This window comes from Poecilia mexicana, unplaced genomic scaffold (genome assembly GCF_051168715.1).
Source record: "Poecilia mexicana isolate PSO_F unplaced genomic scaffold, ASM5116871v1 scaffold_10, whole genome shotgun sequence".
NCBI lineage: Eukaryota > Metazoa > Chordata > Actinopteri > Cyprinodontiformes > Poeciliidae > Poecilia > Poecilia mexicana.
Genome location: NW_028263379.1, coordinates 15,176,710 through 15,203,490, shown reverse-complemented (window position 1 = coordinate 15,203,490; position 26,781 = coordinate 15,176,710). Strand labels below are relative to the sequence as shown.

Below are 26,781 nucleotides of genomic sequence, written 5' to 3'. Positions count from 1 at the left end.
ATATTTATACTTCACTGACCAAGCTGCTCTGAAGTGCAGAGAATGGAAAGTGTGCCCACAAACACCTCCCTAACTCTTTCATCTATGCTCCACCCACTTGTGCAGTGAATAGGAGGAGCTTCCTTCAGAAGGTGGAGCTTTTCAGTTTGAAAATGTCTTTGTGTGTTATTGCATCAAAGGATCTTGTTCCTATTGTTTCTAATGAAGTGCTGATGCTTCACACTGTGACTTCACTAAGTGGTCCAGACATCACTGTAGGGTTATGTATTGGTGAGTTTTAAAGATAATCAGAAATATATTTATTTTAAAGAGTGCAGCATAAATCCCCTCAAACCACAACACATTACAAGCAAGGGAGTTCTTTTGTGTTTACTGTAAATCAGTTTTAAACTGAATTTAATGGGGGTTTTTACATCAGATTTTAGATTTATTAGATATGAAACGCATATTTAGATATCTGAGTAGTGAAATACTTTCACCATCCACTAGTTAGACGGATAAAGTGACTCAAGAGGCAAACTTTTGGGTTCATCCCTGGACAAAGACTCTATTGCTCTTTGTCCATAAATGTATATATATTTTACAGATAATACCAAGCAGGCATTTTAATGTCTTTTTATGTCTGAGAAGAGTTAACTGCACTATTGAACGAGGGAAGCCAACTATTCAGGATATTCACAGTGGCCTACCTAAACGTACTATACATTAAATTTTACCTAATAACATCAAATGTACATGAGCCATCATTAACAACCCAAGTCATCCCCACATACAAAAGAATTACTCCATAAAGAAAGATTTGGGTAATATACTGGAAAAGTCAGAAGAACTAAAAATATTAGTTTGACGCCATCTGACTGGACATATTCTTGTCGTATTTCCTTGGCTTATCCACATTTTTTGCACCAAACTTTATTAAAGCTCCAACAGCAGTGGAGTCTCCGGCCACAAGTGTTCGTAGAGGCCATTACTGTTGGGCTTATTACTTGTGTTGGTAAGGATAAATGCTTGTTATTTCCTTGTTTTTCTGAAAGTTATGCGAGGGCTAACTAGCGTTACTGCTAGTTACCTTTTTGAGAACTCTTGTGATTTATTTTTGACTGGAATGTTCGGTTCAGAAATATAGCTGTATGTTTTCAACAGTGAGACTATTTTTATGAAAGTCTCTTTGCTTTTCCATCACATTGTCCATCACATTACTGACCTCTGCTGTCAATTTTATGTCATTAGGAATATTAGAAATATATTTACAGAGAAAAATGCTTACATGTTTAATCCCAATTTTACCCACTGAAAATCATTTTGTAGGAGAAATTTTGATTTTGGTCAAGATAAAAGTAAGTTCCTTTGGGTCAGAGGCTATGGTGCTGAGATTGTTGGCTTGATTTCTATTGCCTGTCCTGTTCCATTCTGCTCATTTGTCCATAATCCTGTTCCTGTTGATTGTAATGATTGCTATGTTTAGCCGGAACATATTAACTATATTGTCACTATGTTGTCAATCTAATTAATTCTATATTAATAGTTTGTTAATAGGTTGCTATGTTCAGACAAAAATGGAAACATCAAAACAGGTCAGGTATTTCTGAAGAGACATAGAGAATAACAATCAAATAGCAAAATAAACTTTAAGACCATTTTTATCTGCTGAGATTCAGTTTTGGTTTTATGTTGTCAAACAGAGCTGATTTTAGGTAATCACACAAGGAATTTTGTGATAAAGTTTGCTTGAATGAAGCTAGGTTAGAAAATTCAGATGATTTATGTAGATAACAAACACCATCAGTGGCCAATCAGATCACACTAAATAGTTCCCTCCCCCTGAACGTCATTGTATTAGTTTGACCCATCCTATGATCCTCTGTACTGTACACAGTCTGAAGAGGGATAGTGACGAAATGCCTTTAATCATATTTTTTCTGCTTATGATCAGAGCTGGCTGTGAGTATGAATGAAATCTACACTAAATACGTATATTTTCATGAAACAGAGATCGCACCGTCCATATGACTTTAGCACAGTGAAGATATTTTGTCTTCTCTTGTCAATAGATATTGTGTGATGAAACTATTTTTTCGTATTGCAGGTTGTACTGACGAATTTAAGTTTGAAGTAAAGACCGCAACTGTTGGAGAGAATGTGACCCTTAGCTGTCCACACCAGACCTCCGCTCTCTACAGAGAAACTTTGTATTGGATCCGACTTGTTTCTGGAAATTGGCCTGAATTTCTTGGAGCAACATTTAACTTCATGGACGATGATGTTTCCAAGATCTCTCACATTCAGACAAAACAAGAACAGGGAACATTTCTTCTACATATTAATAAAGCCAAACGCAACGACAACGGACTCTACTACTGTATTAAAATCAGACAACTTGATTTCATATTTATTAATGGCAATGTTCTAAAAGTGCAAGGTAATACAATTAATAAATTACCTACAAATCATATTATGAGTAATTTTCTTTTAGTTGTGAGACTGAGACATGCTTTTTTGTTTTCCAGGACTAGAATCAGATATCACTGATATCATCCAGATGCCTCCATCTAGCCCAGTTTATCCAGAAACCCGCGAGACTCTTCAGTGTTCAGTTCTCTCTGACTCTGAGAGGAAACCGTGTTCAGCAGATAACAGGGTTTACTGGTTCAAAGCTGGATCAGATCATTCTCATCCCAGTTTACTTTATCTACAAGAAAACAGTGGAGATGAGTGTGAAAGCAGTCCCGAAGCTCCCTCTGCACAGAGATGTTTTTACAACTTCTCTGAGACCTCTGACACTGGGACTTATCACTGCGCTGTGGCTGCATGTGGACAGATATTATTTGGAAATGGAGCTGAGCTCCATTATGAAGGTAAAAGTCTTACATTTCCTCTTTATCAGATAATTTGCTTCAACTATGGTGACATAGGAAGTATATAGCAGAGTACTTTTATTAGAAATGTCGCTGAGCAGTTAAAGAAGCAGGTTCTGCATGGCTACCTTTAAAGTAAAATAGATGCAACGTAATGAATACATGCATGTAATACTTTATCCAGAATCCAGAAATGGGATAAAGTAAAATCTAAATGTTCTTTTTAGTTGCCAATAATTGAATGTCTTGAGGTACGCTAAACTATTTACGCTAGCCGGTTGTACATCGTAATAAATTATTTTATATACCGAGTTTTATATACTCACTCAGCATTTTGTAAGAGATATAAAAATGACTGTAATAACTAATGTTAATCTGTAGATTTGAGGTTTTATTGACAATATTTTAAGATCTAAGGACCACATGACTTATCTATGTAAAGCTTATTAAATATACCAGACTAATCTTCTTTTTAAGCGTAAGTATTTGTAAAGTATTGTTTATTTTTCCTCATAAATTCCATAACCAAACAAAATATCCTTTATCAGACAAACTATTTCCAATTTACTATTAATGTAATATTTACATTACATTTAATATTTGTATATATAAAAATAATCTTGGACTCATATTTAAGTTTCTTCTTGTTGTTTTCTTTGCAGCAACGACCACTTGTTCATCGCTGGTCAACATTGTCTTTGGATTTGGTTTGGCCATCAGCCTAATTGTTTTAGCTGTCCTTATTTGTGCCATAAAGGAAAGCAATGGCAACGGTAACCTAAGTCATTAATTTTTTTACACAAAAAATGTAATTGATATGTTCTACGTAATTAACATAATATTTTTTTCCTTTCTTTTTTTCTAACTTCAGTTTCAGCAGCCCAGCAAGCAAAACAAGTGTTATTCAAAAAATGGCAGTCAAATATTTACTCTGCCGTCGTCTTCACAGTAATGAATGACGATAATGGAACAAAGAAGACAAACACGGAGACAAAAAAGATCTATGCTGCTGTTATGGAATAAAATGTTAAAGCCAACATCTTGAAGGATTTTGTAAAGTTGCAATTTTAGTATGAAAACCATATGCAACGAGTCAAATGTTTTTCATCATTTTCATTAAATGTATCAGCTTTTTGTGTTTTATCTTAATTGAACAAATCTGACGAACAGCCAAAACAGAGATTTATTATGTAAATAATAAACACGGACAGAAAAAATAAGATAAGATTGCATTCACTGCTGGCTCCAATTCAAATTCAATGATAATCTCTGAATGCTTGAAGACTGGGGTGCATGTGTGAAAATTGTGATTGGCCTAAAGATGAGATTTTCTGATTGGAGAGAACCACACAGGTGTACAACATTACTAATTTCAATAAAAAAAATAAAAAAAAAATCTAATTTATAGCAAGAGATCTTGTTTCAAATATTCATATGATACAAACAGATATTGTGATAATTGTTTAGTAAAAGCTGGTGTTTTGAACCCATCACGTCATTTTATTTTCTATTTTTATATTTTCTGTAATCTAAATAAAGTGTAAACTAACAGATTGCTTTAGAAGTACAAGTGCTCTTTTAATTAACTTTGACACCTACATAACAGAATTGGGGGAGTTTTCCTTGGATGTACTCAACTTTGCTGCTCAACCTACAAATGCACTTCTTGCAAATATGGCCCCATTTAAAAAAATAAAATAAAATAAAATAAAACTTACAACCTTTACTGAGCTCCTAAACTGGTTTATTTACCTGAATTTAAATACATAGTATTTGCCATGTTTATTATGCATAGACTGAGTATTGATACTGGAATACGTTTTGCAGTTCAGGATATGTTGCTTATAGCTGAGTGCTGACCCTGAGAGACTGCAGCTGAAAAAAGTTGTTGCCAGTTGAGGTTTCTGTCATTCTTTATCTGTCAGACAGGATTTGTCAGACACGAATGATTATTGCAAACTGCTATGGTTTTTATTTTTTGTTTTTCTATCTTTCTATTTGACTGAAATTTATATCTTTGTAAACTTTTAATTTGTCCCTTTGACAGTCTCTGTGTATAATCCTTATCTGATAGTGTCCTTTTTACTATCTTATTGTACTGCAAGAGCATTTTTATTAGTTTGATTACACTGGGTGCTCTTTTTAGCCCAGCATGATGCCTTTTATGATGCAACAACAGCAAGCGGAAGCAAGGCTAATACAACCCACAAAATAAGTCTCTGGTTTTGTAAATATGTATCTTACATTTTTTTAAACGGTAAATGTACTGAGATGTTTTTTTTTTCTTTTAATGGACGTACCGCTCTATGAAACCAAAAACCACAGAAACATGAGCAGTAAAGCAGCTACACTCACTGTCAATAGATGCAATAGGCCATTTCCCGCTTTTTGACCAACCTCTGAAGCTGTTTACTCAGAACAGACCTGACTATAAAATCCACCACATATGAAGTGAAACAAAGCTGCAAGAGGTATCATCAGCCTACCATGTCATCTTTACCTAAATAATTGTTTCAGTGATTGATCAGAGGACAGCCAATGGCTCTATAAATAGGAAAGTAGTTTAGATTCACTATGAAACCTATGAAGAGAAAATAGCAACACATTTAGTGAGAAACATAAAGAAAGAGAGAGAGAGAATCAAAGCATGAGCAACTCTATTCATACTGTTGTATCCAACAGTCACTGTTTTGATCAACAGGTTTCATTGTTTCATTAATTTTGAACTGATTTTATTATTCAGAAATCTCACATTTTTTCTCACCATTATTGACCAGCCAGCAGGTTAGAAGCAGGCACCAAACAAGAGATGAGGCAGGAACCTATGAGATGCAGCACAGGATGACGCCTACAGTCAAACCAGAGGAGATGTGGTTATACCACTCAGGTGCTTTATGTTGTAAAAAGGTACAGTCTGACCACATGTTTTGCCCTTTGGTCAGCTGCATGCTGAGTCAAAAGAAAACCACAAACCAGAATGTTCCAGTCTGTTTGTAAGTACAGTTTTGACCTTTGCAGACTGATCACTTCATAAGCTGGTGCACTTGCTGCTCAGTTCTCCACTCTTCTCTGAGTGTTGCTGTTGAATTAGTCTGTTTAATCACGCCAGATATTTCTAATGATTCACAATCAGCTTCTTTCTTCTTCACAGAAAGGTTGGCTTTGATATTTCAAAACCAATTTTATAAAAGTAGTGTCGAGGGAGAGCAGTGAGTATACAACATAATCTGAACGCTCGGCAGCACATTTCCTGACTGGGTCGGTGGGCCATCAGCAGAGGTCTGCAGCTTTTATTTTGACTCATTTACACTCAGTTCATCTTACTTTTATTTTATTTCTTGGCCATATGTTGCATCACAAGATTGAATACATATTATTTTTATGAATAAACAAATGACTTACTATGGATGCTTACTTAACTTATAACATTTACCGGGACATACGATAAGGAATTATTTGAAACCTATTACCATGTATGTTATTTGTTGTTTAAGGGTTTTTTTTTTCCAATTGCGCTGCTTTACTTTATTTCTTTCCTATATTATTACAAAAAAAACTGTTACAGTTACTGACCTGTAGGGGCACTCTTCATGAGAGAACTCCTCCTTTATGTTTCATGTCTGCTTTACTGCCACTTCTGAGATTTGTTGCAACTTGTCAGCCACTGCACAAAGAATAAAGAATCAAGGTGGTGTGCTACTTTTCCCAAGGTTTTGCTCTGCAGAGATGTTGTCTGTAGCTGTTGTGCACTTGTGCTTTGTGTGTGTTTTTTGTGTGAATAAATATGCACATGTGAAAAGGCAAGAGAACTGAAAAGGCCCTTTTTCTCCTCTAATCTTGTAGTTAAACTTAGAGGTCAGACATTGTATCTTGTAATTCGTAGTAACAATAGAAGTAGAAGATAGTGTGGATAATATGCTCAAAGACTCATGAAACAGTCAACCAGTCTGAGGCCTGATTTTCAAACAGGACACCACTGATTATAAGAAGACAATCCATTGTTTTGTTTTTTTTCAAAGCAAAATGAATCATTGTCCAACAATCTATTGGAATCAATACTAATCTGGTGTGAAATCCATAACATGCTGTGGCGTTAATTCTTTAAAATCCTGTGAACATACATACACACACACACACACCCCCACGCACACAATTTTTTTTTCTTTGAGAAAGTTCATTTTCTCAAAGAAATTTTTTTTTTGTTTTGTTTACTGAAAACAAATTAAGGCAACTGTAAAACTACAGAGTACAGAATGTGTTTACTTCTGTTCCCTTTCTGAAGTAAAGGCCAATCAATCAAAGCTTTGCCATGTTATAATGTCCAATATCCATTAATAAAGGGCACAATTATCGTTAAAGTGGTATCATAGTTACAGTAACTTATATTTTCTCTGTTACTGATTGGAACTGAGCATGAAAAACAAAACAAAGGTGTGATGTTTGTGTTATGTGTTTTGGGTGGAAAGTTTGTTGATATGATTTCCACTGAGGTGAAAATAGCAGCATCACCGATGGCCAATCAAATTGTCTTAAGTTTCTCCCCGCCCTCTTTATATGCTTACAATAACGTGAATCATTTACATCCCCGACGACAATGTGTCCTCACATTAACGAAGCCTCAAGTGGATTGATGAGAAAATGCTGATCATTTTTTACTTCATACTCTCTGTCGTAGTTGGACGTAAGTGTAAAGTGTCATTTTCTTTCCACATTTTCTGCACATGATTTTACTAAAAAAGACACATTTCTGACTTCCTGTGCTCTGTTTTCTGTTTGTTTTGTTGTGTTGATATAGGATGCAAAGATAATCTGGGTGTTGAGACAAGAACTGTTGCTGTTGGAGAAGATGTGACCCTAACCTGCCCGCGCTCGACCTCTGATCATGATGCAACGCTGTATTGGATCAGATTTATTCCTGGACACTGGCCTGAATTCTTGGGAGGAACATATTCCTTCAATTTAAATGATGTTATAAAAACTGCTCATATTACAGCAAAACAAGAGACAAATACCTTTACCTTGCACATTAGTAAAGTCCAGCACAGTGATGCTGGCCTTTACTATTGCTTAAAAGTTAATTGGCTCAACATGACTTTTTTAAAGGGAGAATTTCTGAGAATTAGTGGTAAGGAGAAGTAAAAATATGCACAATACTATTTTACAATATGGTGGGAAGAATAAAAACAATTAACTAAGCCACAATTTTTAAATCCTGTTTTATTTTTTTTCCAGGAAAAGGATCAAACATCACTGCCATCGTCCAACACCCTCTACCTGATCAAGTTCATCCAGGAAGCCCAGTTTCTCTACAATGTTCAGTCCTCTTTAACTCTCAAGATAAAACTTGTTCAACAGATCATAGGGTGTTCTGGTTCCTAGCTGGATCAGATCGATCTCATCCCAGTTTAATTTATACTCCTGCAAACCACAGTAATGAATGTAAGAACAATCCTGAGGATCACTCTGGGCGAAAATGTATCTATAGCTTCTCGAAGAACATCACTGCTTCTGATGTTGGGACTTACTACTGTGCTGTGGCCTCATGTGGAGAGATTTTGTTTGGAAATGGGACCAAACTGGACATAGAAGGTACAGTAAATCCAAAGCTTTGAACATTTATGGAGATGCGCAGTCATTTTTAATGAATTAGAATGCATTTTAATATGGCTCATTTGTCAGATTAAAAGTATCTTTTGAAAATTATAACCTTTAAGCAAGTACTAAACATACTTTTAATCAAGCCCATATTTCTGTAATTGTTTTTTTTTTTTTTTGGATGTAACATTCCTACTTGAATGTTTTACTTTCATAAGCAGCAATTCACTCGTAAATCATCACAATTAAGCAAAGGATTAAAAACATGAATCTGTGTGTAATTATGTTTCATTTACTGAATTGAGTCACTGAAATAAATGAACTTTTAAAATATATTGCATTTCATTAAATAGGACTGAATTTAAAAAAAATGTACCAGAAAATGTTTATATCTTGTCTTTTGTTATAAAAAACTAAACTTATTATTTTTTTTTTATGTTTTCAGGTCCCAGCATGTTAGATTTGCAGAAGACAAATGCAGTTTTTATTGTGTTATGTGCCATTTTGACTGCAAGTGTGATTGTTATATTCATTCTCACTTACATCCTCATGAAGAAAACTTGTCAATGTCCAAATGGTAAATCAAAATCTATCAGTAAATCTAACATTGTGTGAAAATATTTTTCATGATTTTTCTTTAAAATCTCTGTCACACATTAAACAGATGGTAAAGGGAGTCATGATGATCAGCAAATTCAACAGGTAAATTCTAATATGTTCCACTATTATCTACATATGTTTTTGTTCTTTTTTTAATTCTGACCTTGCACCATATTTTTCCATAAATCGAATCTTTCCTCAGAGAAACGACAACTCGCTGGTTTACACTGCTCCCACTTTCACCAAAAGGAAAGCTGCCGGAATAGAGAGAAGAAACAAAGAAACATCAGAGGCTGTCTACAGTGGTGTCAATGGATTGGTGTTTGATCAATAGCTCCATAAATATTGTTGCTACTGGAAATGTTTTTTATTATTATTATTATTATTACTATTATTCTTTGAAAAAGCATTTAACCAGGCCATATTTTGCCTATGTGAAAACTTACAATTCACAAGGGTGAAAACTTTAAGTCTTGTTTAAAAACACCAGGTTTTTTTTATTTTATTTTCATTGCTTAGCACAGTTGTACTTGTGTGTATCACTCTGAAATATGAATATAATGTGTAGTGTAACACACTTTCAAAAACTATGCGAGTATTTTTTTTTACTATTACTAAATGGTAAATACAAGTGAAAGAGTTTCAGATTAATGAGATTGATAGCCCTCTTCTGTAAAAAAAGAATAAGTATCTGATTTTTTTTAATCAAATTTTATTACATGTTCATGTATGACCGATTTATTTATTTTTTTTAAGTTTATTTTAAACTTCCTTAATACAACGTCTGAATGTGTCTAAAACTGAACATTAATTCTCTAATTAGGAATTAGCAAAATAATAGATGCACTGTTGGCCAAGGTTCACATTGCGTTCAAAGAAAAATTTTAGAAATCTGAAAAAGTAAGTAAGTATTTCCCAATTGTCACAGTGCAAAACAGTTCAGACCATATGAACAAAAAAAAAAAAAAAAACTGTACATGTATGACCATGTTACACTTAAAAAATTACCTCATAAGATGCTGTAGGCCTGATGGGAGCAAAACGTTTTTAGGAAATATTTTTTTTTCTCTAAAGAAAGTTAAAATTCAAATTAGTCTATATAATTTATGTGTTCCTTTTTTTCCTGTATCCCCTTGGTAGCTTTGTTTTGGATTGCGTTATCATGAACTGTTCAGTCAAATTCCTTAACAAAATATTAACATTCTTGCAAAGTCTTTGGAATCCATCATTTCCTTTTTTTTATTGACAACTGGAGAGATAACAGTACGGTTCGTAGGAATCAGCATTTATATTCAACAATATTAAAATCAGGTAATAAAATCATACATTTGGTGAATTTGTTTCAGTCTTCAAAATTGCCTTCAAAATTGATTACCACCAGAAACTCTTCTGCTTAGCATTTTGACACCCCACAGAGATGTTAAAAGGCGTAAATTATTGAAGTAAGATACCAGAGTCTCTGAAGCAGTTTATATCCAAGTCATAGTAGATGATCCTTAGAGCTGAAAACCTTTTGTTGGCCTGTAGGGGGCAACTCTGGTAAGAAAGAGAAGACATCAATCAGAAGCTGATTAGGTTGCACTTCACGTATATATATATATATATATATATATATATATATATATATATATATATATATATATATATATATATATATATATATATATATATATTTTTTTTTTTTTTTTGTACTCAAGTTCATGCTGTCTCATACTGCACAGTCTAAAATTAGTTGTTTTAATGTTCCTCTAATGCAGAATTACAAGAATTTTATTACATTTCAAATGATTAAAGAAGGTAGTTAACCTAAAACCGCACAAGGATTACTTGACTTTTTGACACTTGTAAAGTCTTTTACAAGTGTCATCAGTGGCTACTTTCATTTTTACCAGTCACAACTTGCCCCATTTTTTGTATTTTTATGCACGGGGCTTTTTCTAAGCTACACACTCAAACTTGTAGTACTTTCTTACACAGACACCAACAGAACTATAGTTTTTAGAGTTAACCGAGTCTTATTTGTCCATCACAACTTTCCACAGTTTAAGCAAGTATTGTTTTTATTTTTAAAGTGAAAATAAACAAAACCAATCTTAAAGATAAAAAAAAAATCTCAACTAAAGTATGGACTTGTGGAGCTAAAGGAGGCTTATCTGTCACGAGAACATGCAGCAGAACAATGGACAGCCACACTGACAGGAGTTGTGGTTGGTTGTTTCTCCGCCCTTTGACCAGCTACTGAAGGTGTTTACTCAGAACAGACCTCTCTATGAGCATCAGCCACCGGATATAAACCCTGTGGGCCGCAAGAGACTTCAGCAGGCTGAATGAGGTCTTGCAAACAGATATCATTAAGTGATTACTATATAATAATTAAATCAGAATACATAGAGAAAATTAGTTCTTTAGGTACAACTTTATCCATCAAAGTTTGAAAAATTAAGTGATGCACTGCTCATTACAACTAACCCTAGTTTGTGTTTTGTGGTCATTTTTTGCATTATATTCAGACATGCTGCAAGTCCATCAGCTGCTGCACATATTGCATCAACCGGAGAAGAAAGTGAGCTTCATGGCCAGCCTTTGTGGGCTCAGTTGCTTTGCAGCTTTTTCTGATGCAAGTAAAAGTTAAGAGTAATTGAAGTGTACATGTATTTCTCTTTTATCTTAAGAAAGAGCAGCATAAGGGCTGCTTTTTATGATGAAAGTGGAAAGTAAAACAGTAAGAAAAGCCCCTTTGTTTTCTCACCCTTCTTTGAGAGCCAAACCACAGCGGTGCATAAGTTTCCATGCATCGTTTGTTTCTCAGCAGTCCGTGTGAATTTCTTTGCCTCTCTCTGTTAACAAATGTGTTAACAAATGTGCATGCTAAGCCACGGTACTAAGAACAAAGAGCCATACTTAATAAACTTTGGTTATTGTTTTATTTTTAGAAGACATCTTACTCTGTCTCTTCTATGAATAAGTATTGTTGAGGATGAAAATCCTAATCGATGAATCAAAATTTGTACTGACACAAGGAGCATAAAATCAGCCAACAGTATCATTCAGACTTTACTTGTTTTATTCACTTTCAGCGCTGAAAGGAGACGCGTTTACCATTACATTCGAGAAGAGTATCTAAAAAAGTCTGTGCAGCGTCTGAGGAGAAGGAGGAGGCTAGCTGATCATATGGACTGAAGACACTCCTTGAAATCACACCATCTCTCTGTGGCCTGATAAGTTTCTGTTTTCTGAGAAATGGGCCTTGGCGTCTAACAGAATTAAAATTGTAACTCTTTACAATGGGCCTTTTGTCTAACAACATGTAACTCTTTCTTGACCTTGGTAAAGCGTCTCAACAGTATGGAGAGCTTGGAGTATGGCATAATTTGGCAGAAGATTTATTCATAATATGTTAACTTTGCAGTCTAATGCATGTGTTTGTACATGGAACTAGGAGGGTCTAAAACCAATGCGGCACAGTGAGCTCTGCATCTTGCAAGTCCTTAGCTGCTGTCACACAACAGAAGTTGTGGTTTTGTGCTGCTAAGTTACTCTGCTGTCAGACCAACATATTTTTGGCTTGTGGTCAACAGTATATTGACTCAGTTGATAGTCGCAAACCAAAGCGTTCCAGTCAAAAACAGCATTGTTTATCAGTTATTAGTGTTCTACGATTGATGCAGACTTGTTGCAACTGTAGCAGTGAGAAGACTACATTTTTAAGACATCATCTACATAGTATTAGATCGTACAAGGGATGTCCTAATCCAGTATCGGTCTAGCAATTTTTAACTCCACCTATTTTGGGTCATTTGTAGGTGATGCCCTCAGCAATGTTAAATTCAATCTGGTGTGTTGTACAGGCATTTTTTTTCACTGAATATTTTGATGTGTAGAACTTGAAAACTTTTATTTTAGGCCGACCATCATCTTTTATTGACATAACACATTTCAGGTTTTAGGAACTAAGTGTTTTCTTAAGTGTTCATACTGAAAGGGACTATATTGACTGCTCAGTGTGTCTGTATAATCCACTCTACACTGAGCTCCAATATTCTTGGACACCCTGACAACGTTTTTCACTCTGACAGCGTTTTTCATGCAGGACAAGGGGTCTCAGGTGTTTCCCTTCACCCACACACATGGATTGAATCGGTGGGTGATTTAGCAGACTTCTGCAGTACTTGATGGCTGTAGAAGAGGTCATGCAATCGTTTGGGTCAGCAGTTCTGGAATAGAGATGTATCCAAAACATGCAGAGCAGGAGGACCGGAGGACTGGACTTGAGAAGCACGAAAGGAGAGAGAGAGAGAGAGAGAGAGAGAGCTGTGCAGAGATCATCTTAAAAACCAGTCCAAACATTCTTTAAATCTTTATTTTATGAAGTAGTGAATCTTCCTGTAAGTTTTGTCTAAACTGAAACTGCACTAAATTACAAGCTAAAACATTAACAATGAGTCACAATAAAGTTGGTAAAAGTTTATATGCTTAATGCTAGCCTTGCACATTAGCAAATTTCTTCATGCAAAAAAACAAAAAAACAACATGAGGCTAAGGACTATCAGTGTGTTTTAAATCACATAGGGCAGACCTTTAGGACCATAACAATGTTTCAATTTGTTGCCAAAACATTAGTAATAGTATTTTTCTAATAAAGTCACCATGTTGCAGCAGGATGTTCTGGGTGTCCTGTTGAATCTCTGTGACAAAGTATTAGCAGCCAATACAGCAACATTGTGAGAGTGGAATTAATATTAATTGCAATACGACTTTGCATTGCAAATATCTATCCTGAAATTGTTCTGATCGTTTTTAGATACAAAAATGTCCTGCTTAGGACATTATACATTATTTAATCTTCAACCCATTTGTCTACTTGAGTTGGACAATTACACCAATGCTGTAAATTTTATTTTAACTATTGAGTTAGTTATATTATGCTACAATTAAAACTAAATATCAAAATACACAATAAGGCTGAAATAGTAACAATAAGTTTATTGTTAGCCAAGTGGCCAGTGGCTGTTATTATGTGAACCTCTTCTTCCATTTATTTATTTATTTTTTTACTTCCTCTTTATACTTTTTACAGAAGTGCATACCATATACTAACAATATTTTCCACTTAGAAATGTTGTGACATTTACTTGTCTCAAGTTCTCAAAATTAATTTGTAGTCAAAAATTAAGTAAATATGAGAAAATTCAGTTTTCAACTTTTCAACTCAGAGGCAATAAGGTAAGGAAAATAAACTTTCCAACCTGAAGAAAGCAAAATAATATTCCTACAAAAAAGGGAACATTTATTTTTCAAAAGAATAAAATAAATATAAATAAATTATATATATAAAAAAAAAAAATTCCCCTCTCACCCTCCGTGGGTGGTCTCTTTCATCCTCTGAGCTCGGGTCCTCTACCAGAGGCCTGGGAGCTTGAGGGTTCTGCGCAGTATCTTGGCTGTGCCTAGAACTGCACATTTCTGGACTGAGATGTCTGATGTTGTTCCTGGGATCTGTTTGAGCCACTGCTCCAGTTTGGGGGTGACTGCCCCGAGGGCCCCGATGACCACAGGCACCACTGTGGTCTTCACCTTCCAGGCCTTTTCCAGTTCCTCTCTGAGGCCCTGGTATTTCTCCAGTTTCTCGTGCTCCTTTTTCCTGATGTTGTGGTCACTTGGTATTGCTACATCCACCACAACGGCTTTCCTCTGTTCTTTATCCACCACCACAATGTCCGGTTGGTTCGTCATTACCATCTTGTCTGTATATATATATATATATATATATATATATATATATATATATATATATATATATATAAACCTACTGAAAGTTACAAAACCAAAAGAAAAAAACAGCAATGCCTCCAAATATAAAAAGAAATCACAGTTATATTCTTCATATTGTACTGGTGTGTGAAATATGGGAAGAAAAGTGCAAAGCCTCTTTGTATGTCAACACTGAAAGATGTCGTCTCATCCAGCTAAACTTTGAACAACATCTTACGACATTCTAAGATGCTTCATCTTATGGACATATCAATGTTAAAAGATATGTCCAGACATTTTTGTAGCAATTAAGCCTAAAAATACCATGAAAGTGATATCTGTTCTACTGACAAACTGGATGGAAGGGATGAAGCTTTGTGCACGGTGGGTGTTGGGCCCAGAGCAAAATGCATCATTCTTGAAGGCTCCCTGTGATGACATGTGTTAAGTAATCACATCGTAACTGAATCATACAAACCACAACTTCTCAAACATGAGGTTGTCCGATAGAAACTGTGGTGTGTTTTATCAATTGCATCAATTGCATCAATAATATTTTAAAATATAATGCTTCCACTAATCTCATCATTTAGGATCAATGCCTTTGTTATGCTAATGTTTTATTTTCCTGTGCATATTGTGAAATAAGATGTGAAGGGATTGGAACAAATTATTATTTCTTTACGTTTAATAATGAAAGATATTTTCTTACACACATTTTAAAGATAGCTGTTTGTTTTTTTTTTGTGTTTTTTTCAGATAAATTAAATTTGTACAAACCTCAAAGTTCTTATTGCCATGACACATTGAGGAAAATCCCATGTGTCACAGTTATTAAGAATTACTTAAGTTTATTACACATGCGGTATCGTTTGAAAGAAAGACAACATGTGAAGAACAATAATCTGTGGAATTGTTTTGTTAAAGGAAAATTGTAGAAATTCAGTCAAAGTGACAAGTCTTTCATAAAAATTCTATTTTAGTCAGTGGAAAAGTGAAGTTCAAGAGTAGGTCTTTTCACTAACTTAATCATAATGTGGCACCAACGACTGAGCCTCCTTAAAGATGACTCAACTTCTCATAACATTTCAATTTAGTCACCCTCGTTTTGCTCCGATATGTAACACCAAAGTCGGCATCATGGAACCTCAAAGCGACAGCAGAACAGTCAGTCGCATGAGAATGTTGCTCAAACTGTCAGCAACCCCACCCCTCCTCCCCGTCTCACACATATTTGGACAAACTCAGCTCATTTTGTGAGGTTGCAGTCATGACAGTGGCAGGAGTCTTCATACAGGTAAAAACAGAGAAAAACAAGGTTGCAAAATGTTTTTGGGCTTTATTGCTAGTTTGCCTACAAGAGGCTGAACAGTAAGTTAATATATATTTGAGAAATTACCTTTTAGACAAACTTTTTTTTTTCTTTGCTTGCTTTAGAGCATTTTGGTTTACACTGAAAGTGAAGAAAAGATGAGATGAAAAAATCTAAATGCCATGCGAGCATAAACTGAGCTTTTGAGCTTTTTATAACCATGTCTGACATAAAACCACAATGAGAATCTACCTTGAAATGACAGCAGCTTACTGATGTTTTTTGTTTAGTGCTTTTGTGTCTGAGAGGTCTCACCTTATTTCCATTGTGGTAGAAAAGGAAAAAGGGCAACAAGATTGTTCTAAATTTCAGCCAATCAAGGTTCCCTAAAACTGGCTCCTCCCAGTTTATATGGTCACATTTAGTTGAATCATAGCTAATAAGGTCACAGAATCACAGCAATCTTTTGTTGGATCACCAGAAAACAATGCTTTTCATTTATTTACTCCTGATGCTCAAAGATGGTCGTAAGTTAACGCCTCAGATTTAATATACATCTGCAATTTCTGTTGTTACTTTATGATTCTCTAACTGTGATGTTTAAAAGTTACGTTTTCTTTAATAATTGCTCAGGTTGTCAAGATTTCCCAACCACTGACACAAAGACTGTTTATGCAGGAGCATTTGTGAGGATGACATGCTCACGCAGGAATGCTGGAGATATACAATGGATCAGGATCAAATCTGGAAATACTCCTGAAATCTTAAAGGAACATGATAACATATATTCTCATATTACAGTTCGGCTAGATCCTGGAATTCATGTGTTGCAGATCGCAAACGTGAAGCTAAATGATTCTGGATTTTATTTCTGTCTTAGAGTCTATAACGCAAACAGGACATTTATGAACATTACATTCTTGACAGTTATAGGTAAGTCAATAGAAAAACATTATAAAATGTTTATGAATTAATTTATTTTAGAATCAACTGAAGTTATTCTTTGTAAATGTTTCTAGGCTTTTCTAATGTTTCTAAAAAAATATATTTTATTTCTGTGAATCTAGAATCTGCTGTCACCACAGTCCCCACATCTGTTCCAGCCCATCTCCATGACTCAGTGACTCTCCATTGTTCAGTCCTCCGTGACTCTCAAAATAAATCATGTCCTGAAGATGAAAATTTGCTCTGTTTTAGAGATGAATCGATTCAGACTTTTCCAGGTTTCAACTCCACTGACATTACTGAGGAAAGTGGATTCAAATTTAACTCTGAAGGATGTTTCTACAGCTATTTCAAGAACTTCAGCTTGTCTGATGCTCAGATGTATCACTGTGCTGTGGTAAAGGATGACAAGAACACATCTATAGAAAAATCAAAGAATATCACTGAAGGTAATCTATCTTTCATAACACTGAAAGTGAAATATTAAATGACTTCAATGAGTCTTTGATTACCGAACTTCTTTTATTTCATGTCAGCAGAAAACAAAGGAGATTCAAGAAATTACTATACATTTGCCTGTCTACTGAGTGCTGCGTTGGCCATCTGTCTGGCTATTATAGCCTTCCTCATATACTTAGTCATAGAAATTAATAAACAGTTAAAAGGTTCTCGCAATGGTAAGTAGTCTCAAATACTGATGTATAAAAAATGAGCTGGAAAACTTGACACAACGTTTTACATGGTTGTTATTTTATTTTTCAACTTAGACACAGTTGCACTGCAAGTACATGAACCAATCAAAGGAAATCCAGAAAGTCAGAAGGTAATAAATACGAAATAAATACGAATAGAACTTGATATTAGGAAGCAAAATTATGTGTTTTATGTTTGTTTTGTTTTTTTTCTGTGTCCCTCAGTCACATGAGGACTTGGTTTATTCATCAGTTTCAACAAAAAGAAAAGTCAGCAAAAAAAGAACAGGGGCCACAGCATCTGAAGAGCAAGATGTCATCTACACAGAAGTTAATGTTCTTGGGGTGTGAAAAGGCTGAGCTTATTTATATGTTTCTGATTGTCATCTAAAGACTAATTTTAAAAAGCACTTTATTTTTTTGCAAAAATGTATTAATATTTTGTATGCCTGTACCGTTATTCTGCCCTCATTTGCTTAAAAGAAAAATATTTCTGTACTTGTATAAGCTCTTAGTAAATAAAATACATAAATAAAAGTAATTATTTGTGTGTTTTTAATATTTATATACGTATATTTTTTTATGCTTAGGAAAGTGTAATTTTGAAGCATTGTTTTAGAAAGTATCACAGCACCATTAAAGTGCAAGTCTTAACTTTACATATGCTGTTTCAAAACTTAAAGTTTATTTAAATTTTAGCCGCTGTGTTGCTTGTTTGCTTAGTATGTCCTGTTAGATGATTGAATTTCAGTCAGGCTTTAGTTATATATGTTTTCATGGTTACTTAAAAGACTGAAAGCTGCCCTGGTCCAGACACAGTAAAACAAATCAAATAAAAATACTCAACTAAAATGCTCTAAAGACTATTTCAGTATTAATGCACCATGGTTTCCTTTTCCCTAAGTTTTCACTATAGCATAGAAAATCCTCCCTACTTTTAACTCTATGCACAAGTCTATCTATTATAGGTTTAAATGCAAGTCTGAAAACTTAAATTGTGTTCTTCTACAGAATTAAAAATAAAAATACAGTCCATGTTATTCAAGTTTACAAGAATGAGAATCTGGATAACTCTGTGCTCAGTTTTATCAGGGAGGCTTGAGGCTTTTTCATAAAACACAGCAAGCCAGAGATCAGATGCTTTCAGAGTAGTTTCTGAAAATACCAAGGCAGCGTGAGGGATTGAGGTAGACCAGTCAGTGGCAAAAGCCTTACCTGTCAGAAATCTCAAGAGCCCTGTGACAGACAGCCAATGAAAGGCTGAGCAGACTTTGAAGCTTTGTGGGTTTATTCAGGAAGCAGCTGTAACACAGTGACAGGTGTGAGAGGTGCAGAATAAGACATATATGACATAGAATTTTATGCTTATTCTTGTCTTTTGCATTACACGTCAATGACAGTGAGAGTGTTGCAATAGTATAAAAGTATTTCCATGGCCAAAAAATCAAAACTGCTTAAAGGAAAATTTGCTATAAGATTGTATTTTATCTATTTACAAACTTTATAAATACTTCTACCATATCTGTATAGAGAGGTGTATTAATACCATCCTCTTCAACCCAACCACAGTCTGAATCATGAAAACTATTAACATCAGCTCATTAAGTTCATGCAAAACAATGCCTCTGCATAGCAATCGATCCTAAAACATTAACCAGAGTGGAATGCCACCATTTACTTATTGAATAATGTGTACTTTTGATGTTGCACGGGTTTGTTTATGTAAGTTTTTAAGCAACAGTGGTGCAATGCTAATCATGTTTCATGTTTCAGACTTATTCAATCATCAAAGAAGCCCAAGATCTCACTAGATTGATTGGAGATTTACGAGTGGCCACACCTTAACACAGTGGTTTTGCAGCTGCATGACAGATAGTCACTTGAAAGAGGTTTTGACTAGAGGGGAGAAATAATGAAACTCGGGATAGTGGGCAAAGGAGAATTGATATTACCAACTAGGTAATGCAGGTAGCTTCATGTTTGTTGAATTGCTTTCCAAACTGTCTGTGTATTTTCCAGGAAATACTTTGAAGACATCACACTACACCGTTTTACACCAGTTGACAGGTTTAGATCCAGGCCTCTCTGCAGATCTTGGGACTCTACAGTGTTCATTCTTCACCGATCATGAAAACAAAATGTATTCAGAGGATCTCAGTGTGTTATGGTTTAGAGCCGAAGCAGAAGAATCTCATCCTGACATCATTTACATTAATTACATTCATACGTTTGTTTTATACATAAATTAACAGATGTTTTTGCCTGCAGTGCTAGACTCTTGCATTTATTTCGGCTTTGTTGACCCAGAATGCCCTGTAGTATAATTTGCTTCTTGCTTTTGTAGTCATCTCTGGCCCACTTGGTACCCACATTCACATTCCAACCAATCAGTCTTCACTTCGACCAAACTGAGACCTACATTTTTATGTGGACATGAGTTCACTTTTTTGGTCCACATTGGACTTTATTGCACATTCACTCCTCCCCAAATGAACCAGACTTTCTAGACAAATGAACTACAGTTTGGTTAAAGTGGACAGTGGAGAAGTCCTCTTTTTATTATGCTTTTAGAAACTAAGAAATTAACATTAAACCTGTATTTGAGAGCAAAGTCTTCTTTTGGAAAATACAGAGCTACGAGTTTTTAATATATAACTGAGGTTGGTCATTAAGAGCTTTATACAAGAACATTAGGATAATAAAGAATGATGTCATTATCTAAACAGTATTTAGTTATCTTTACGTTATTACTAGAAGATAAACCAGCATCTTCCAAGTTGAATAATTTACTAAATGTCACATTTCTAGGGGATTTAGGTATAATGAGTCACATCATTTTTTTTTCCACTTCAGGGGTTCTTAGGTTACTACCACCCCGGTGGTAGTAACAACCTTTTCAGCAGGTCAATGTTCTTTGTAGGCCTTCTAATGAGCCATCACTTGATCCAGGTGCGTCAAACCAGGGAGAGAACTAAAACATGCAGGATGCCGGCCCTCCAGGACCGACTTTGTGGACCACTGATCTAGACCCAACAGTAAAATCAAACGTCGATAAAATCTGTGACCTTGTGTTTTTATGTTTTGTGTAATGCAAACTTTGCTATTAGCTTCAGAGCCAATAGCTTCTGAAGCTAATTTAGTTAAATTTGATTAATGTGATTAATCAATCAAATTTTAACTGCACATTTAATTGCAGTTAAAATGTGTTACTACAATCACTGATGTTGTGTTGGAGGTAGATAGTAGGTAAAGGTTAGGAAGAGAGGAACATAAAGGAGACCAGAGATAACCAACGCCTCAGAGTTTGCTGATTTAGAAATAGATTGTTGAGTAACTCCTCAAATCAGGCTTCTCTCATCATGTGGGTTCCAGACCCCAAATGCCAAGACAAAGACAAAGACAAAGAGGAGTAACTGGGGACATCCTTCTCTGCACTCAGCTTGTCTACATCTCATCGAGCCAGAAAGGCCTTAAAACAAGGTGAAAGGTGTTGTGATCCTTGTTTTTCTGTATAGTTATTTTGGTATTCTCTGTGATTAGTCCCATTTCTCTGAGTCTTTATCCTGTCTTCCCTGTTGATTGTCTCTTTCATGTGATTACCCTCCCTGTGTATTTAAATCCATCTGTTGTCTTTGTCTCTTGTCGGATCCTCGTCGTATGTCGTTTGTCAGAGTTTGTAGTTTGTTGTTTTGTCTGTCGACCGTCCACAGTAAAACTGTGAAGTCCTGTGGCGACTTCAGCTTTGTCATTGTTTGTCGTCCACAGTAGAACTGAGAAGTCGTGTGGCGACCTCAGCTCTCATTCGCAGTCATTAAGTCAGTTGCTACCAGTGTTAGCTTAGCCTTCGCTCACTGTGGTGCCTGCTCGTCCGGACTGTTGGAACCATTTATCATTAAACTCATTATTTATCATCTTACCTGGGTTCTCTGCGTTCACTCTCACCACCTCAAACCCCCAAACCGTGACAAAATTGGCTCAGAAGCTATATTTAGCATTATACAGAAAAATCTAAAAGATGTTGTGGACATTCAATTAATCTGTCACCTCAAAGTTCTTTGATGGTCGTAAAATAGCTATGATGCTTGACTCTGGGGAGAAAAAGGTGGAAAATGTTTTATAAGATGCCTTAGACAAACATTATATGTAAAACAACACCTTTGGGACTCGAATGAAACACTAAAATCAACCTGGTTCAGTAACAAGTGCACGTTGTAACAAAGAGGAAGAGCGCTAGTTAACAGGTGTGCTCTGTGAAACTAGTTGGCTTCAGGCAGGAGCCTGCAGCAACAACAAGCTCCTCCCAGTCTGATAAAATAGTGTTGTCTGTACAACTGCAAGAGAGAGGATGAAGATGTTGGTGCTATTAGTTGTACTGCTTTTTCTACAACGGACATGTAAGTGCTTTCAATTTTGTTGCAAGATTTAGCCATAACAAAAAGATTGCTTATTTTATTTAATATGTCTTCTTTTTCTTCAGATTGTCTCAATCCAGTGACGCAAGTTCAGCTTGGTGAACCTGCAGCTTTTCAATGTGTTTTGCCAAAGCTCAAGTTGATCCAAAAAGACATCTACTGGTACAAGCAGAGTCCAGGAGATACTTTGAGACTGCTTCTTAAGCTGACCATGAAACACCAACAACCAACAATCTCCAAGTTTGGAAAGCAGTTTTCTGGCATAACATGGAGAGTTAATGATGATGATAAAACTGCCATTCTGACCATTTTGAGGACGACACATGAAGATCTTGGAACATATCACTGTGCAATAAAATCTTCAGCTGTGGATTTTGAATGGAGTGCAACAAATTTGATATTGAAAGGTAAAACAAAATCCAACATATTTTCATGAAGGTATGCAATTCGCTTTGCTACCAAACAAAATAACATTTTTAAAAATAAGTCTTACTAAGTCTTACTAAGCTTCCTTTTGCATCCGAGATCAAATTTAGTTGTCATGTTTGCTTTTTTCCCTCATACAAGAAAAATCTAAAATGCCAAACTAAAAGAGACAAATTGCTCGCTGTAAAATTGACTCATTCCAAAACTGTGGGCAACATAGAGTGGATTATTTTAAGATATGTTTCAAAACCATTTTAAACTATGGTCTGTGGTCTTATTTGATTTACAAATTTGTATTTTGCAGGAAATGCTGAAAGGACAGTAAAATATACTTATGTTCAAAGGCCAACAGTATCAAATCCAGAGAATCCAGGAGATTCAGTGACAATGCAATGTTAAGATACTAAAAACAGGATATGTCCAGGAGATATCAACAGGCTCTGGTTCAGTGCAAAACTCAACTGTACTAATGAAAACAGATGTGAAGAGGTGTGATTCTCTAATGCAGAGGTTCCCAAACTGTGGGGCGCGCCCCCTAGGGGGGGCGCCGTGCCATTGCAGGTGGGGCGCGGGAAGCCATCTGGATGAAAAAAAAAAAAAAAAAAAAAAAAAAAAAAAAAACATGAACGCTGTATGCGCTGGGTTTTTACCTTAGAATGGCCAACTCTCTGTTATTGCTCTGTCAATTTGATACAGTAGGGGCTTCTGCACTTCCCATATCCGTGTCCTCTGTCAGTTTTATCAGCGGTTAACATGTCGTAACCTGTTTTTCCGAGCCGCCTTTAAACGCAACATGAGCGCTACAATGCTCGCGCTGGGTTTACACCTGTGCGGCAGTGAAGGAGACCTGCTGCTCCTGTCCAGAGCTACGTAGGTTTGTGTTAGAATCACGGCAGCAAACCAGCAAAACGCAAAGAACTTTTCACAGTTTTCCCCCCAAACTAACCGACTGAGTTGAGCAAAGCTGTTGGATGCAGGTAATGTTAGCTAAAAGATGACTAGCTAATATCAATACAGCGCCTTAAGCTTGTTAACAAATAGCTTGTAGGCTACTGGTGCTGTTGTCTATGTTCAGCTACAATTCATTTTGCCCCCCAAAAAGTTGGTCCTCCTTTCCCCCCCTCCCCCTGTTCGTCTGAACCCGGGGCTGAGTATAACAGGGAGTGTCTAAGAATCCATCCCCAATCCCCTTCGCTCACACACATTGTTCAACCAGACAGCTATTTGTAATCCATAGGGGGGCCCAGAAATAGTTTGGAAACCACTGGGCGGGGGGTCAGGAGAAAAGGTTTGGGAACCACTGCTCTAATTAATTATTTTCATCACTTTATGAGCCATATCATCTCCTCAGATGCGGCACCATTTTACTGTGGAGAGACACATTTTGGTAATGGAACCAAACTGGAAACTGGTATGTTTTTTTTTTTTTTTCTTTAAAAGAGAGAAATATACACTTTGAGTCAAATAAATTATGACACGAGTTTGATTTACTTTCTTTTGGTCTGTAGAAAAAGTGCCATCACCTGAAGTCACTCTCCTTTGGATTGCTGTGACTTCCCTAATCACTTCTGGGATTGTAAACATTGCATTTCTCTGTGACCGATCTTCCAGGGCAATGTGCAAACATTTTACAGGTAAGTGTTTCTTATATCAAAATATTCAATATTATAGTTTTTCCATCTATCCATCCATCTGTCATGTTAATATTTCTTTCCCACTCCAGGAAAAGAAAACACCTCTTTACAAACAAGACGTAATATGATCAAGCAAAATGCGGACAGAGTAAGTATTGATACAATAAAATGACAAATAATTTGTTTTACAGAGTGGAGACTCAAGATTTAAATAAAACTTATTTATAAAAAGGACCTTTTAATGAGCCATTTGTTTGCTACACAGGTTGAGGATGAAAATAATGCCAACTATGCTGCATTAATTTTTTCAGAGAGCAAGGAGAGGAAAACAGGAAGGAAAGCTATGGAGATGAACACGGAAGAAAGTGTGTACTCTCAGATCATATTCATATTCTGAATATGAATACTTCTCCATGGATCTCCCTGAGCAAGGGTTTGTGTATATTGTACTGAAATAAATATTATAAAAATATGTTTTTTTAAAAAGCCCATTCCCCTAAAATGTAGGGATATTCAATAAATATTGTTGCGCATATTTATTTTGTGCATCAGCTTGTATGTAAGCTTGCATTTGAGGCTGACGGTAGCGGAAGTAGTTTGTCTTGTCACTGCTGTTGCCACTTTAAACCCTCACCCCAAATGTCCAATGTAGGGCATGTATTAGATTCAAATGAAATAAGAAACTGGTGAAAACCAGATGCACTTATATTAACATTCGTCTAAGATGAAACAAATATTAATTTTAATGTACATATTGTCAAACTAAGTCATGTCAAATATTCAATAATCAATAGAAAAATTGTTAATGGAATTGCAGTAATCAAGTTCTTGTAAATGCTGACCATCTGTTTGCATCTATTCACTGGTATTTGGAGGCTTTATCTTTTATGTTGACCTTGGACTTCTTGATGTTGAAAGACCCTCTTGATGTACTTAAGTTTTCAGCAACCTTCTCACATTGTTCATCAGATTTATGTTGGAGGTCAATCTACAGTGTTAGTATTACTTCCAGACAAAATAAATTAAGAGATTACTTTAATCCTAAATCTGCCAGTGTTTTGGACACTTTCAGATTTAACTGTACATTTTTCTTTTTTGAAGATGTGTTTGCATAAAAATGTTGAATTTATATGACTTAATTAGTAAAGTTCAAAGCATGCTGGCAGATTTTAACTATACTACATTATTTTGCTAAAGACATTTTTGAAGTTCAAGATGTGTTCTCAATTTTTTTTCGGGTTTTTTTTTTATCAAGAAATATTCAATCCATTTTAGGCATTCTGATTAGGTCTATCAGATTAAATAAAGGCTAATCTTTTTAAAATAATCTTTAAGCAGACATTAAACTATTTTTAGTCCACATCCGTATTGCTTTTTATTAGTCTGATAAAATATTGTAATCATGATTTTTTTGTTTTCGCTTGCTATACAGAAACGCTTTGTAATAATAGAAATAAAGGTGTGAAAACATTGGTCTGCCTTCGTTTTCTACCACAGAAATTCTTTGGTGAAATTGCTTTCACCAAAGAAATAGACACCTTATCTCATAACGTCACAATTATGAGAAAAGATCTCATAGTAACAAAAAATTATCTCGTAATGACAAGATTTATAATAAGCTTTATCTTGTATTTATGAGATAGCTGGAAAGGTGCCACTTACTGTCCACTACCAAAAAATTGAGAAACAGCTATCTCAACTTGTAGCTGCCACTGCTTCACAAAGGCAGCTTCTGATACCAGAGAGTAACAGAGATTTACAAACGGGTTCAAATCAGTTGCAATGTCTACTGTCTTTACTTGGGGGGGGGGAAGCCATTGCTGAGATTTGGCAAACAAGTTGGCATAATTTTTAGACATTTGTTAGTCAATAATTACTTTAAAATTAGAATTTTTGTACTGGTTATACATAAACAATGTTAGATCTGTAAAATAAGGTGACAGCATTTACTTGAGATGGAAACAATGTCCTAACTAACACTATGTGTTTGCATGTTGTGGTGTGTGATACAAACCATTCCACAAATAGCTGGTTTACAAGGGCATTGATGGCTAATGTAACTTTTTGCTCTCAGAAAATGAATATACATTAGGCCTTCTTCATAAACATGCTGGTACTCTAGTGACAGAGGGTGACGGAGTAGGCCAGATGTTCACAGTTGTAGGCTTACTTACTGTTGAGCTACACAGTTTAGTTGCCTGTCTCCTTCCTTTCCTCTATCTCTGATGGAGAGAATCTCCAGTATTAAATACGTAAACAGTTACTTTATTATTTACAAACCAGCCATGGAAATTATTGTTCCTAGAATCTGAGGAAAGCCTTTGGGGTTTGACCTTTAAAAGGTTTACATATTTTTAAAGAAGGTACACACACAAACACACGCAAACCTTGTAACGCCATATTATGTAGTAACGCCATAATATGCAATAATAAAATCTGACTTCAAAATGTAATAAAACCATTTTTTCAAAATGCAATACAATCCTTGAACATTTTGTAGTTACTACCGCATTATGTGATGACATTAATACATTTTTTGCTGATTATTACACAATTCTT

At 35.4% G+C, this 26,781-nt stretch overlaps 4 protein-coding genes across 8 annotated transcripts; all 4 read left to right on the top strand.

The window, feature by feature from the left end:
* The first annotated feature begins 1,739 nt into the window (after positions 1-1,739).
* LOC106923377 (uncharacterized) lies at positions 1,740-4,215 on the top strand. Of its 2 annotated transcripts, none has more exons than XM_088009232.1 (5): positions 1,740-1,941; positions 2,087-2,419; positions 2,508-2,855; positions 3,518-3,628; positions 3,733-4,215. In XM_088009232.1, the coding sequence occupies exons 1-5, from the start codon at positions 1,854-1,856 to the stop codon at positions 3,876-3,878; spliced, it is 1,026 nt and encodes a 341-aa protein (XP_087865358.1). In that variant the 5' UTR covers positions 1,740-1,853; the 3' UTR covers positions 3,879-4,215. The 2 variants fall into 2 exon arrangements, with proteins under 2 accessions (XP_087865358.1, XP_014851851.2); XM_014996365.2 differs by having other exon boundaries at positions 1,741-1,941; positions 3,727-4,215.
* A 3,216-nt stretch (positions 4,216-7,431) lies between these two features.
* Positions 7,432-10,373, top strand: LOC106923378 (uncharacterized). Its single transcript, XM_014996366.2, has 6 exons — positions 7,432-7,536; positions 7,651-7,980; positions 8,088-8,444; positions 8,896-9,027; positions 9,115-9,152; positions 9,253-10,373. Exons 1-6 carry the CDS (start codon positions 7,494-7,496, stop codon positions 9,382-9,384), a joined length of 1,032 nt encoding a protein of 343 aa, XP_014851852.2. The 5' UTR covers positions 7,432-7,493; the 3' UTR covers positions 9,385-10,373.
* A 6,133-nt stretch (positions 10,374-16,506) lies between these two features.
* On the top strand, positions 16,507-18,291 carry LOC106923371 (uncharacterized). 3 transcript variants are annotated; one of them, XM_014996359.2, is made up of 6 exons: positions 16,507-16,640; positions 16,747-17,046; positions 17,181-17,507; positions 17,598-17,735; positions 17,826-17,881; positions 17,976-18,291. In XM_014996359.2, exons 1-6 carry the CDS (start codon positions 16,601-16,603, stop codon positions 18,099-18,101), a joined length of 987 nt encoding a protein of 328 aa, XP_014851845.2. In that variant the 5' UTR covers positions 16,507-16,600; the 3' UTR covers positions 18,102-18,291. The 3 variants fall into 3 exon arrangements, with proteins under 3 accessions (XP_014851845.2, XP_014851844.2, XP_087865607.1); XM_014996358.2 differs by having other exon boundaries at positions 17,595-17,735; XM_088009481.1 differs by having other exon boundaries at positions 16,542-16,640; positions 16,792-17,046; positions 17,595-17,735.
* A 3,800-nt stretch (positions 18,292-22,091) lies between these two features.
* LOC106923386 (uncharacterized) lies at positions 22,092-25,766 on the top strand. 2 transcript variants are annotated; one of them, XM_088009231.1, is made up of 6 exons: positions 22,092-22,144; positions 22,228-22,569; positions 23,940-23,999; positions 24,097-24,222; positions 24,312-24,370; positions 24,534-25,766. In XM_088009231.1, exons 1-6 carry the CDS (start codon positions 22,096-22,098, stop codon positions 24,573-24,575), a joined length of 678 nt encoding a protein of 225 aa, XP_087865357.1. In that variant the 5' UTR covers positions 22,092-22,095; the 3' UTR covers positions 24,576-25,766. The 2 variants fall into 2 exon arrangements, with proteins under 2 accessions (XP_087865357.1, XP_087865356.1); XM_088009230.1 differs by having other exon boundaries at positions 24,488-25,766.
* Positions 25,767-26,781: the final 1,015 nt, after the last annotated feature.

Bases quoted from the DNA above. Each gene is read 5' to 3' on its own strand.
- LOC106923377 (XM_014996365.2), top strand. From the start codon at position 1,854: ATGATCCTCTGTACTGTACACAGTCTGAAGAGGGATAGTGACGAAATG. The intron at 1,942-2,086 runs GTGAGTATGAAT...TTCGTATTGCAG, and splicing joins GCTTATGATCAGAGCTGGCT to GTTGTACTGACGAATTTAAG. The intron at 2,420-2,507 runs GTAATACAATTA...TTTGTTTTCCAG, and splicing joins CAATGTTCTAAAAGTGCAAG to GACTAGAATCAGATATCACT.
- LOC106923371 (XM_014996358.2), top strand. From the start codon at position 16,601: ATGCTTTTCATTTATTTACTCCTGATGCTCAAAGATGGTC. The intron at 17,508-17,594 runs GTAATCTATCTT...ATTTCATGTCAG, and splicing joins ATCAAAGAATATCACTGAAG to CAGAAAACAAAGGAGATTCA. The intron at 17,882-17,975 runs GTAATAAATACG...TGTGTCCCTCAG, and splicing joins GAAATCCAGAAAGTCAGAAG to TCACATGAGGACTTGGTTTA.
- LOC106923378 (XM_014996366.2), top strand. From the start codon at position 7,494: ATGCTGATCATTTTTTACTTCATACTCTCTGTCGTAGTTGGAC. The intron at 9,028-9,114 runs GTAAATCAAAAT...CACATTAAACAG, and splicing joins AACTTGTCAATGTCCAAATG to ATGGTAAAGGGAGTCATGAT. The intron at 9,153-9,252 runs GTAAATTCTAAT...ATCTTTCCTCAG, and splicing joins ATGATCAGCAAATTCAACAG to AGAAACGACAACTCGCTGGT.
- LOC106923386 (XM_088009230.1), top strand. From the start codon at position 22,096: ATGAAGATGTTGGTGCTATTAGTTGTACTGCTTTTTCTACAACGGACA. The intron at 22,570-23,939 runs GTAAAACAAAAT...TCATCTCCTCAG, and splicing joins AACAAATTTGATATTGAAAG to ATGCGGCACCATTTTACTGT. The intron at 24,371-24,487 runs GTAAGTATTGAT...TTTGCTACACAG, and splicing joins TCAAGCAAAATGCGGACAGA to GTTGAGGATGAAAATAATGC.